The 13043-nt window shown below is 47.4% G+C and overlaps 1 protein-coding gene across 2 annotated transcripts; it reads right to left on the bottom strand.

The window, feature by feature from the left end:
* Positions 1 to 1719: 1719 nt before the first annotated feature.
* LOC104325125 (OX-2 membrane glycoprotein-like) lies at positions 1720 to 11226 on the bottom strand. 2 transcript variants are annotated; one of them, XM_069785526.1, is made up of 5 exons: positions 11081 to 11226; positions 9108 to 9443; positions 3651 to 3962; positions 2970 to 3115; positions 1720 to 2063 (listed from the first exon to the last, which is right to left on the bottom strand). In XM_069785526.1, the coding sequence occupies exons 1-5, from the start codon at positions 11127 to 11129 to the stop codon at positions 1959 to 1961; spliced, it is 948 nt and encodes a 315-aa protein (XP_069641627.1). In that variant the 5' UTR covers positions 11130 to 11226; the 3' UTR covers positions 1720 to 1958. The 2 variants fall into 2 exon arrangements, with proteins under 2 accessions (XP_069641627.1, XP_009927919.2); XM_009929617.2 differs by having other exon boundaries at positions 1720 to 3115.
* Between the last annotated feature and the right edge of the window lie 1817 nt (positions 11227 to 13043).

Genomic DNA, 13043 nt, shown 5'->3' on the forward strand with positions numbered 1-13043 from the left:
CTATCGTGCTCGTAAGCAGAAACCTACAAAAGCTTTCCACAGTTCAACATTCAGCTAAATAGTAAAACAAATCACAGTCCCGCACGTAAACAGATACTTTCACGACTCCAAACTCTGCTTTCCCCTACTCCAGGTGATCAGCTTGTAGAGGATACCAATAGGTAATCTCTGCAATCTTCCTGGGTTTATAAAGGTTTCTTGCCAGCTTTGTGCTTTTCTCTCTTCCCTCTGAAAATCCTTTTCATTACCTGTGTCCAGACTCCCTGTTTCTGCAAGAGACTCATTTCTCTTTTTTAAAAAAAAAGACCTGTTAGTTTAAACATTAGTGGAAACCTTCTTTTAAAACTCAAAAAAATCCTCTCCAAAACCCTCCTGAAGCGCAAGTGTGGACCTTGCAGAGTGGCGAGGGCTGACACTGCACAGCCTGTTCAGGAGGAGGCCCAGGGGCTGAGCCTTGCCCGCATCCTGCCCCCACCAACCACGGACCCCAGGGGAAAACCTGCTTCTCCCCCAGCCCCTTCCCTCACAGGGGAGGAGGAAATTATGCTGCAGTGGTGGGAAAGCTTCCGCCTTTGACAATTATAGGGCTCAGGAGAAAAATTCCTGACTGTGACAGTTGCGGCCAGTTGCCCTTTCTCCACTCTCACCAGCTGTGCTATTACTAAGCATTAAGGAGCCTAAAAAAAAAGCATTTTATGGCAAGGACTGGGTTTATTAATTCTCAACTCACCCACTCGCTTTCATTTCAGGTTACTTGGCTTTTTGACTACAGCTCAGCCTAATTCATCTGGGGTGCACATTTGAAATAGATGGGCAAGGAAAAAAACCAGATGACATGCATTTGGTCTGGGAAGCCAGGAGGAGAGGAAACAGCCGGCACTGGCTGTCTTCATGCTGCCCACAAGACCACACCAGCCAGGTAGGTTTACTTCTCCTTCCCTGGGTCTACAAGGAAAGATTTCATGGGCATAGGGTGGTATTCAGCGAATTACAGGAGAACTGCTCAGATCTGACCTACAGGTTATAAGCAATGAATTTGAGCAGTAGGTAACACTTGTTGCCCTGCACTGGTATATCTGCCCACATGCAACACCCACCTCCTTGCTCCTACCGGCCTCCCTCTTCCCACTGCACTGCACTGCACTGCCACTACACCATGACATACACAGAATTCACCAGACAGCCTACTGCCCCTCCAGCTGCCCTTTTATTTCCCTACTGCCTCCAGCAGGCAGGTGGGAAACCTGGAAGCACAAGGCAGCTGTGATGGATTAGGGAAATTAAGAAGGGAGCAGTGGAAACCACAGAAGAAGAGAGGAGGAGGAAACGTCTATGTGCCTGTTGCTTTTTTTATTACTTTCTAGGAAAGGTTGGTGAAAGTTGGAGTTGGTAACTTCCTCATGCCTGATGACTCCTGGCTTGAAGTCTGTCACTCTTGGCTCCTGGGTTACAAGTTCAGGCTGGCTGCAGTCTTGGCCTGATCTCTCGTGCCCTTTGGGGAACAGGTTCGACACCCAAAGCTCACAGCAGCGTGCTAGGCTGCTCCATGGGTTGTCTGCACCCCGGCTCCTGGCCAGGGTCTCCTTTGGCCCATCAGCAACACCACCCAGGCCATCACCCCTACAAAATGCTGCCCTCTTTCAGACAATCCCCCACCCAGTTTTAAGCTTGCAACGTTAAAATATCAGAAAGGAATAAACGTAACATTCAAACCCCCAGAAAATACAAAACATCAGTTTCATTATGCAGATCCACACAGTCAGCCTGAGTCTCAAATAAATACTTTACAGCTTTTTTTCTACAAAACGGAATATTATAGTGTAACAAAATAAATAAACATCTATTATAAATTGTCCTTTTTTGTATTTCTCTTGGAGTGAGTCACAGCGGGTTTGCTTGGAAGCCCAAGGTACCGTTGTAAGACGTTTCTCTCTTGCATGTGTAGGGCAGGCAGCTGCTCAGGTGTTCAGCAGTGGGCCGGGGCTGGGGGGCATTGCGGGAGCCTGCCTGCCCGCAGCACCATACTGCCCGCACTTCTTGGCCTTAGTACAGGCAGGAAGGACCTAAAAAAGAGAGGTTGTTGGACCTTTTGTCTTCTTCAAAATATATGGATGTTTTAAGTGTGGGGGTAAAGATACGGGCTATTTGTGTTACTATATATTTGTGTGGCTATTTGCATCTCTCTGTGTGAGGGGACGCTAAAGTTTTCCCCTCACAATACCCCAGCAGGCTCCACCTTGGACCTAGAGGCATGGCACCCATGGAAGACATGTATCGCACTTCCCTCCACCGCTTCTTTTTCTCCAAAACACTCAGTCAGAAGCCAGGGTGCATGCTCTAGGCATATCCCGCAAGGAGGCTGCAGTGCCTTCAGTGCAAAACTGGGCTGTGATTTTCTGAGACGATGCTACCTCGCTCAGTTTACCCCTGCCTTGAGCTCGACAGCCCCAGTGGACAACCAGCAGCGCCTCAGCCCCTGTCGCCGCGTGGCGCCCCGGGCTTTCCTCCCAGAGGCACGCTCTTCCTCTAACACCCCGTTTTGTGTGAGACACATCCTCAAAGCCGCTTCCTCCGCAAGGTGCACTGGCTGTGCCGGAGCGAGGTTATTTTAGGAGATGCGGAAGGATGGTGCAAGGGTACGGCCACTGCTTGCACAACTATTTTCTGGATAAATATAGTAACAGTGACGCTTCCTCTGCAGCACGCCTTGTCATTGGGAATGTTTTCTGTCATCACTGCCGGGCAATTATAGGCCTGGCTAAGCGTGTTCAGGTTTCCCCTTCCCAGTGTGCTGCTACCCAGCCGTCTGGTTGGGGGTTAACGTCTTTGTCCCTCTCCAACCCGGGTGCAGCTGGGGCTGGGCAGCACACAGCCAGCCCTGGGGTGGCCGGGCAGAGCTGGGTCCCAGCATCGAACCCTGTGACCGGTGGGGGCGAGCCCTGCAGCACCCCGGGGAAAGGCAGACCTACCCAGCATGGCCGGGCTGGGTTTCTCTCTGGGTCACGTAGGTGCCTGAGGCAGCGACGGAGGAGGCAGGCGAGAAGGAGGAGGGAAGTGAGGGTGACCAGCACCCCCACTGCAATGGCAACGGCCGGTGCCACGCTGCTGTCTGGACCTGTGGGGAAAGCAGCAGGTACTCGGTTTGTGCACGAAGAAGATAAAACAACCCCTAACCCGTTTCAGACATGCCTTGGCCAGTCCCCCGAGGTGAGACGGGGTAAATAGGGACACTGGGAGCATATGCCAGCACGCACACAAGCGGCACTGCCAGCAGACCTGTGCGTGGGGTCTGATGCTGCGGTTGGGCGTGCGACACCCAGTCCCTCCAAGCTACCCAAAGTCGACGCGTCTTGTTGGTGTGTCAGGCTATGTGACAGAGAAACCCTGCGAGTCCTTGGCAGAGGCAGGGAAGCTGGGGCACGTCATGGCGTGTAGGGGACATGATGAGCTGTAAGACATTGTATGCCATTGCCTGGGGTGTCTGGATGCTCCCTGGCACCTCCTCCACACTTCCCAAGCCCAGCCCCGGCTGCTTTTCCAGGTGCCTTCCCCACCTGCCCCCAACCCTCTGCGGATTTTCCTGATCTACCCCAGGAGGTGTTTCGCCATCTCCTCCCCACTCCAGGACAGGAGCAGGGTTTCATACTGACCCTGCTCCAGGCTGTCCGTCGGCAGGACCAGGGTCACGTTTAGAGAGGGGTGTTGGATCACACAAGCAATGGGGTGCTCCTGGAGGATTTTGGGGTTGGCGTGGGTGAAATTGCTGATGACGGTCACAGTCTCGTTGCCGAGCTTGATGTGGTACTCCCTTGGTTTCTGCTGCAGGATGCTGGGAAGGTGCCAGGTGATTTTTGGAGCTGGCTTCCCTGTTGCTGAGCAGCTCATCCCCACCACTTTCTCAGAGTCCTCCGCTTTGTCTGGACTGGGTATGAGCTTAGCCTCCACTTTGGGGTCCGAGATGGCTGTAAAACACAAAGTGACAAAATCTGTTACTTTCTGCTCAGGTTTGAGCAAAAAGCATCTGTATTTACCGTTATGTTGGAGAACAACCTTGATATCTAATCTTGCCTCCCCCTCCCCAAAGCCCTGGCAGTAACAAATAAACATGGAAGTGATCAGGCAGCAGTCTGGAAATGAAGAGCTTGGCAAAAACAAAGGACAAGAACGTAGAAGCATCCGTGTTTTAATTCTGTTATTAACAGCAGCGCTGCAGCATCCCAACTGAGAAGTGATTGTGAACGAGTAAAAAGCAACAGGGAGTCAAACCATGAAACCACACGTCCTCCTTCCTCTGAAAGGGCTGAACTGCTTCAATGAGTCAAAATTCTTGTTCTTTTCCCTCACACGTATCTGCAGGATTAACTTTACTGCTGTTTGAGATGTGTAGGCTTGTGGACCAAAGGACTAAATGCATCTATTTATGCAAGACAGTAAGAGTGAATTCGTATGTGGTTACGCCGCAGGATTTCACCTGTGGAGGTTTTGGGCTTGTACAACTTTCTTCCCTCTACTGTTGGGTTTTGGGGGTTTCACAATATCCCTCAAAACCTTCATTAAAGATCATTTCTTCTGAACTCCTTCTCACCCTAGAAGATTTGTGGATGCTATCACATTTAGCCTTAGTCAGCCAGAAGGATGAATTACAGGCTTCATTTATGCTTACTCACTCGCATGAAGCCTGCTTGTTGATTTCTAGTTATACAAACAGTATTTGCAATGAATAAAGAAAGGGGAGGAGTGCAGGAAGCTGTTTTCAACCTGGGTAGAACTCCAGGGGAGATCTGAACACATAAGGACACGTCTATCCCCTGTGGAAAATCACTTATTTACTCCTCAGCCATAAAATCATACCATAGTTCAGGTCAGAAAGGACCTCTGGAGGTCATCTAGTCCAAACCCCTGCTCAAAGCCAGTCTAATTAGTTCAGTTTGCTCAGGCCAAGAGTGCAATCCACAGGTTTCTGTATAGCAGCTCACCAGCTGCCTTCTACTTCAGTACATGTGCTGATGGTATAGGGGTCCAAACCACACTCTACTTCTAGGTCCCTGTTTCTGAGAATATTACTTTTTAAAAACCATTTAAGTGCAGTAGCAATTCTAGTTTCATGCAAGTCTGAGTTAATATGAATGCCCTCTGATTAAAAAAGTATCTATTACTATATTTAGCAGTACTCCATGTGTATATTACTATTTATATAGCAAAAATAACAATGTTCAGCACAATATTGATGCTGAAATTAATTATTGTCCCAACAATATCAAACGTATCACTATCATTTACTGATCCTACTTTTAAACAACAAAAAAAATCTGTTTATTCTTCTTAGGAAAAAAATGATTCTTTTTCCTTTTGGGAGGTAAACGAATATTTGGACGCGAATGTGGTATAGCAGACACCGAATGATCCTGTGAAAGGGAGAAAAGACTTGTGCCAGATGCATCATAATGCCTATAACCTCCTGGTACAATTCCAGATGCATCTCACGAAGTTGTCTGGATCTTCCAAGCCATAACTGCCGGAGGGTGGAAGCAAGAAATTGTATACCATCAGTTTTGCTTTTTTTTTTTTTTTTTGTTTTTTGTTTTTTATGGTTGAACCTTATTTATTTACTATGGTTGTGCCTGCCTAGAAGAAAAAAAAAAAGTGGGTATTTCTCATTTTTTGTGTCACCCATGGATAGAAACTCAAACCCCACAGAGTTGACGAAACCTGCTAGTGTTGCTTAAAGAGCAACAAGAAAAGCATGTGGGGGGATTTCAGCTGGAACTTCTCAAAATCTCCCATATATGAAAAGACAAGTGTCACAAGCAGTTTATGTTTTGATTAATAAACTATCTCTGAACTTCTTCTTTCACTCACGGGATGCATAAAAATAACATATCCACCCCGAACATTAACTTCAAATATTAGGTTGCAACACCCAAAAGCAGTAAAGGAAAGCTGTCACAAGTGTTTCCAGAGGGGATGAGAAAAATTGCTTAGTATCTTGGCAGAAACACACACACTCTCCACATCTGCTCTTCTTCTGACTAAGCAGTCCTCTCTTCTCACATTGGACCCCAAGGACTGAGTATCATGTGAAAAAAACCCTGTGGGGTTGAGCTTCCCCTCTGCAAGTGTCTGTAATAGATGCAGTCAAAACCTCTAAGTGCTTGTTTTTGCAGTAAAGTCCTGCTACACTGTTAGCATGTGCCCACTGTTGATGTTTGATGCATACACTTAAATTAACTGCTTCTTTTGCCTTTCATCAAAATATTTGTTTCCAGTGAAAAAGTACCTACAAGGGATGTTGTGGGCAAGTACTTGCTTTAGTAGCTCTTGCAGAGCAGTAATGCAAATGTTCCCGAATTCAAGCTGTGGCAGTGTTCCCAGGTATTTGAAGATGGGACTTTCTAGTGAAGTGCATCAGCTTTGATTATCTGTAATGACCTTCTGTAATTAAAGGGGGACTGTCAGGTCATGATGTGCTTTTTGTATTTAAAGGCTTGACAGTGGTCTCAGAGAGACTGATAAAAAAATGTTAGGAATTACAGTATGCCTTGTGGTGACGGAAAGCCTTTTCCAACCATATGGGTGTTCACTAGCAACACTGTGCCTCGGTTTCCCTGTCTAAGAAATAGTGATGGCATTTTTCCTCTGTGCTCGAGACTTCCAGGTGAATGGTGCCATCCACAATGAAGGCAGAAAGTCTCTGAAGACGGCCCAGCAAATGCCCAGGGAATTTTGTGACCCAGCAAGTCTTGCCCATTCTCGTGTAGCACATCCCCTTTCTCCGTATCTGCTCAGTCAATCCCCTTCCTGGGTGTCATTCTCATCACCTTTGGTGCTGAAGGTCGGCAAAACATTTCCAAAGCAAAATGGAGGGGGAAGGGGAGCAGGCAGTTCAAAAGAGACCAGCCAAGCACACTTGAAACTATTCTGTTCCAAAATGGGTTTTGCTACAGGGTAGGAAATTTCTGCTGCTTCTTGGGTTTGGTGTTTTCAGCCAGGCAGGTCTGAGTTTCCTCCAGTCATACCTGTTTCTTTTTTCACAGTGTTGTATCCAGTTCTTACGCCGTTTCACTTCCCCTCATTACACAGCAAGGGTGCCTGTCCTGGAACAGCCCCTCTTGCGAATGCTGTTGTAATCGGGCAATTACCAGCCTGTAAACTCCCTGGCAGTCCCCTCTTGAGGGCAAAGACATGGCAGCGTTTCATTTTCAGCTGGTGACTCTGACTTGCTCACCTTGCGCTGAATCCCTGAGCCTTGGGAGATTCCTGCTGGCTTCACACTCCATCCCAGGAGTCCTCTGGGCTTGTTCAGACAAGTTGTTCCCATCATTATGAGTTGGGGTATAAGGGAGTAAGACTGTGGCTTTTAAGTAGCATTGCATAAATTAGCTCCGATGAAGTACACCACATGTTAACCGAGATCTTCTGTCACAGTGCCGAACACTTAGTTTATTCACGGTGACCCTCCAGGACATGTTCAATAAAGCATATTTCAGGGAAGCCACCATGACCACGGTGAGCCAGCCCCTGGCAGTGGCCTACAAGCCCACGCTGGGGCAGCAGGAGCTGCGGGCTCGTGCCTACCTGGGAGAAGTGAAACCCTTCTCGTCTGATGGATTTTTCATCTGAGATGCTAATGGGAATGTGTGTAACAGCAGAAAAACATTTGTTTTTTAAAGTACTGCTCTGCTAAAGGATGAATCATAACCACAAGGTTGGTGATTTTGGGAAATATTTCCCCCACTTGAATAAAAAACCAAACCAAACTAAACAACAAAACAAATCTAACGCTGTGTTCAGATTTTCATGATAAACAAGAATGGGATCCCTCTACAAGGCACTTCCATATTTTTCTGTAATGTATAATCAGTATTTACCCTCTGAATGGCTGGCTGGCTGAAGGATTACCCTCCTCTTCATATCTGAAATACTGAGTGAATTTCTCCTAATTTCTCTTTTCTGCTCTGGGAGCTTTCCCAAGAAAGAGGAGAAAGAGCTTTTGTTCCAGGCTTGGTTTTCCCTTGTATTTCCTGCCCTCCATCTCCCCTCCTTCCCCTACTGCTTAAGTCATCTTTCCCCTATAAGCCAGGGACATTTTGTTTTCCACGCAGAGGACTCTTGGCATGTGGGTATGTGTGTGGGCATATGCGTCTGCGTCTTTGTCAGCAGAAGGTACTAAGGATAAACAAAATACTCTGCAGGGATCATATCACCAGCAGCAGGTCCCAGACACTGATATTTTCCACGTGGGACATGATCTTTGGCCAGCATCCCCACAGCAGAGTCACTGATGAGAAAGTCAGGAGCCAACAGGGTGTCCTTAGGGCATGTTTAATGTCTCAGCTTTCTCACTGGCAGAAAACCAAGAACCTCTCTCAGAAGATAAACAGCTTTTCACTCTTGCTCCTTTTGAGTTCATCTATTTGCCTATATTTCAGCTTGTACTTGCTAGCTGATGATTTTGTATGGAGGTGTCAAATATTGCTACCTCGACTCATGATTTGTTTTAACTCTCTTCTTGAAGCTAATTGATGCTGGCCTGCACAAGATATTCATGTGGCAAAGCCCACAAGCTCTGCTATTTTTCAGCCTTTTTTTTTTTTTTTGCAACCCTTTCCTAAGCCCAGGCTAACTATTGTCATTTTTACTATAGCTTCAAAATCAGCTTCCAGATACTCTGGTCATGCATATGCCTCTCTGCCTTTTGAATACCTTGAATTTTTCTAAGACCAAAGGCAGAGTAAGAAAAAAGTGCCTGATTTCTAGTCTTAGGAGGCAAAAGCAGCAGTGAAAGGAAGCAGAGGAGCATGGCGTTCATGGTTGCGGCAGGCCAGCTGTCAGCACAGCACACGGTCAGGGAAACTTGGAGGAAGTCATGGGTTACACATCAGCTTTTGGATCTTGCTGTTGTTGATTTAAAGAGGAAGAAAATTAAAGAACTGTTGAGCGCTGGTTTCCCATCAGAGGTAAAACCAGAGAGGGAGGGAGAGCTAGAGAGGAAGCTGAGCTACCTTTCCTGCAGCAATTTAGCAATGACCAGTGGTCAGGGAAGGTTTTCCCCAGGGAAAATGACTTGGTCCTCAGATGACAGCCCATATGCAATTATGATGCCTTACCGTAAACCTTGAGACACATCCTGCTGGAGACAGCCCCCAAGGGGAATGTGTTGAAGATGCACTTGTAGCATCCTTCATCTTGGAGGGTGACAGCATGAAGGGAGATGGCTGAGACTTGTAACTCAGTGTGGGCAAAGCTCACGTGACCGACATAGCCCTTTGCTATCTTTTTGCCGTTCATCGTACTATAAGTCGCTATGTTGTCTTCAGCCCCGTCTGTCTCCTTCTGCCAGGTCACCTGTAGCACATCTTCTTTTGTGACCAACCGGCATGAAAAAGTAATGTTTCCTCCCACCCGGACCGACTGGACCGTTGTGTGCATCACCTGCACAGAGCCTGGGGGAGAAGCAGGTGCCACACTCAGCATTTCTCACCACCCTCCTGCAACCCACCCCCCTCAGAAGCCCCCCAGCCCTTTGCCCTCACTCCTGAGCAGAGCAGCTCTGGAGGGTCTCTCTGCCCCTCCATCCAGGGAAACAGTGAAAACACAGCTCCAAAGAACTGCCCTGAGATTTTTGCTGGACCTGACACTTCTCACACAAAGCACCTTGCATGCCTGGTATCTGTGCTGCAGAGAGCAGCACCAAGAAAGGCAGCTGTGGTGCCGGGAGAAATTGATTTCTGTCCGCTAAGACTGTTATCCCATAGGCGCCCGCGGAGAAGTTCCCTAAATGTTCAGCCATGCTAATAACCAGACGGCTCTCTGAGTCCTCCTGTGGTGCAGAGAGAAGCAAATCAGTAAAGCTGCTAAAAATTATTACGTGTATCACTACACATCATGCACCCACTCTTGTCAGAGACTGACAAGAGAAGAGAAAACCAGAAGGAAAAAGGAAGGTAGGCAGGAGCAGAGGCAAACTGCATCCATCCTCTTATCTCAGGCTTGAGGCTTTGCAGCTGGGAAGCAGCTGAGACTCTGCTGAAGGTCCACGGACGGAAAACTTAATAAATGCCCTGGTATTAAAGATCTCCCGGGAAAAGAAAAAAAAAAAAAATCAGTCTCCTCTTCCAATTCACAGACACATGTGGAAAAACTATTAAGGGGACAGGCAAGCAAAATGGATACTCCCAGGTTTGACAGCTCAGCTCCACAGTCCTCTTAGGATAATAGTTTTTAAAGTTTATTTGTGTACATCAGCATAGGAAGGGAGATGTCAGCAGGAACAGTTATAGCACTGTAAACATACAATTCAATTTACAAGAAAGGGAAGTATCTTTGCAGGCTTTAAAGAGGAGTGAGGCTGTCTGCAGTTCACCAAAGTACACCTGGCTAACCCGCCCGACAAAGCTCTCCCAGGTCCTTCCCCCTCCATGGCTGTGGCCATGGCCAGACAGATCTCCGCCGGAGACCAAGAAGCCGGCTGTGAAGCTGTGCCAGTCATTTTGCTTTTCAGAGCTCAGTAGTGCCATAGTCAGAATATAAACTATGACCATGGAAGCTAGTTTGAAACAAATTCAGGCTTTTCTACGTGATTTCTAATTACAAAACCAAATGTAACACATCCTCGCTTTTAGCGGCCTGAGCAGAGACCTGCAAGCACCATGTCCATCACTGCAAATAATTCTGCCCTGGCTAAAGCAAATCAGTGCCATACTCTGACCCAAATCCCAGCCACAACAGGAGATGAAATCAAACTTCAGTCATACAGGTCATTGGAAGCATTTGGACGTTCGCCTGGGTTATGATCTGCAAATTGCAATAAATTCATATACCTGGCTGCAGCTTATAAATACACTAGTGGTAAATTAAGGAGAGGATGCTGTCAACGCAACCAGCAGCGACGCGTCTGAAGCCCAGGCGAGCGGTGCTGTCGTGTGCAGTGCCACAAGTGCCCCGTCACCGCTGGGCTCGCCCTGGGAGGGACGCCAGCTGGGGACGGCAGCACCCAGCAGCACAGCACCAGGCCGGCAGGACCACCCAGGTCCCTCATGCCATTACGATAACGATACAGACAGACGGACAAGGGAGTTACCTGACGCGACGGTCCAGACACTGAAGAGGAGCAGACAAGCGACCATCATCTTAGCTGTGCGCTCAGTGAGACGAGCGAGCGAGCGACTGATCCATTGAGTGCGGCTTCCCCTTTTTTATACACTTCGCTCTTACTGTAGGGACATTCCCACTGTAAGAGACGTACGGTAAGAGGCACCTCATAAAAACCTCCTGCCTCTCTCGCGCTTAACTGCATAACAAAAATTTCAGGGGACATGACAACAAATGTCAGAGCCAGAAACTGAAGATTTCCCAGCTGGGCTGCTAGATGGACCGGTGTAACGGGTTATGAAGCTGGGTTTTTCACAAGCGCCTTTTCCATAAGGTTAGGTTTTTGCGAGTGCCTAAATACAAGCCCAGATTTCTAAGCTGGCTGAACACCCAACGTCTGCGGGGCGCAGGAGGAAAGGCCACCCTGGCCCTGACCTGAGCTCAGGGAAAGAAGCCCAGGTCAATAGTCACGCTGTAACGAGTAGTACAAATGTCCCCAGTATGGAACTCAGAGGACCCAGTTGGGGATCTGCACCCCACGTGTAAACCAGGAGCTGCTGACGCTGCTGTAACACAAGTTTTTTTCCGGGTAAGGAGACCAGAGGAAACCAAGCACCCACCCCAGGACCTAGGTCATATGTCGCCTCAGGGAAAAAGCAAAACCTCGGTCTCCCCTCTCCTCCATTGAGGTTGCCCCCATCTCCACAGGCCCATGCTCCTTCCTCAGCCCTGCTCCTTGGAAAGACAGGGCTGCCGTCCCACAAGCGCACCCTTTCCCCTCTGCCCTCACCTGAGGCGACATAAAAATAACTCACACGGCCATTTTGAGTCATTGTTTTTGTGCCTTCTTGCTTTGTCATTTTTAGGACTGTGTTTCTCTTTTTCTGCCAGCTGTGATCATGTTGCTGAAACCAACACAGCCCTCAGCCCACAGGTCCCTCACACACCGCGCAGTGGGGTAACCAGGCAGCGAGACCTCATTTGCTAATCAAACTTGTAGTGGTAAACCGTGTTTCTTGTTTCAGCTTTCTGATTAGGTGGCTTACATTTTTGCAAAGTCTTACCACTCCAGATGACTATGATTGCACTAAAAATGTTTTCTTTTAGTTGAATTGCTGCACAGATTAACCTTGAATCATGCAAATAGGTTGGGGGAAGCCAACAGGCCGAAATCATAACGTGACAAAAAAAAATTCTCAGACATGCTTACGCATATGCCGTTCCTTCTCCTCTACCAAGTGGTAATTAATTATCTGAAAATAGAAACAGCTCAAGTGTCAGTATTCCTCTAAAGAAACATTTCAGATGTGCTTTTGAGTAGGTTCAATCATTCATTCCCGTCACTCTCCTAACTGCGATTGCTTCATATTATTGTCTTTTTCCTTTGAGGTATCACATCTCATTTTCCTTTCCTTGAGTTATTTTCCTAGTTGCATTTTCCTGCAAGGTTTCTCAAAGGGCATTCTGGCCTGACCAAAAAGTGAACTCAATGAAAAACAGTTCTTGTGGGGTTTGCCAGACCATTTTACAGCTATTAAGCAATGCAAATAGCTCCAACAGGCTCTGGACCAAGTCAGAGAGAAAACTGCCAACCTCGAAATGGAGATTCACCAGCAAACATTTAATTTCTGATTGTCAGCATCTCAGAACTTCCAAAACTGAAAAAAACATTGAAGATTTGCTGAAACTATGTCCTTTTGCACCAAAGCCTCCTAGCAGGGCGCAAGACCTATGCAGAGATTCATTCCAAGCTTTGCTGGTGTCCTCACCTTAGCCCTTCTACAATTTTGAAAGAGAAGATAAATAGAACTTCCCACAAGATTGCAGACACTGTTGATAAGTCCTTATAGCTGAACTTCACCACTTAGCGACCACAAACGGAACTGCACTTGATTTAAAAAACTGCAAACCCAGTTGATGTATTTTTCTGCTCATAGGAAATGTTCTTGTCG

The sequence above is a fragment of the Haliaeetus albicilla genome, chromosome 6, assembly GCF_947461875.1.
Source record: "Haliaeetus albicilla chromosome 6, bHalAlb1.1, whole genome shotgun sequence".
Taxonomy (NCBI): domain Eukaryota; kingdom Metazoa; phylum Chordata; class Aves; order Accipitriformes; family Accipitridae; genus Haliaeetus; species Haliaeetus albicilla.

Bases quoted from the DNA above. Each gene is read 5' to 3' on its own strand.
- LOC104325125 (XM_009929617.2), bottom strand. From the start codon at position 11,129: ATGATGGTCGCTTGTCTGCTCCTCTTCAGTGTCTGGACCGTCGCGTCA. The intron at 9,444-11,080 runs GTAACTCCCTTG...CTTCTCCCCCAG, and splicing joins TGTCTGGACCGTCGCGTCAG to GCTCTGTGCAGGTGATGCAC. The intron at 3,116-3,650 runs GTCAGTATGAAA...CTTTCCCCACAG, and splicing joins GACGGACAGCCTGGAGCAGG to GTCCAGACAGCAGCGTGGCA.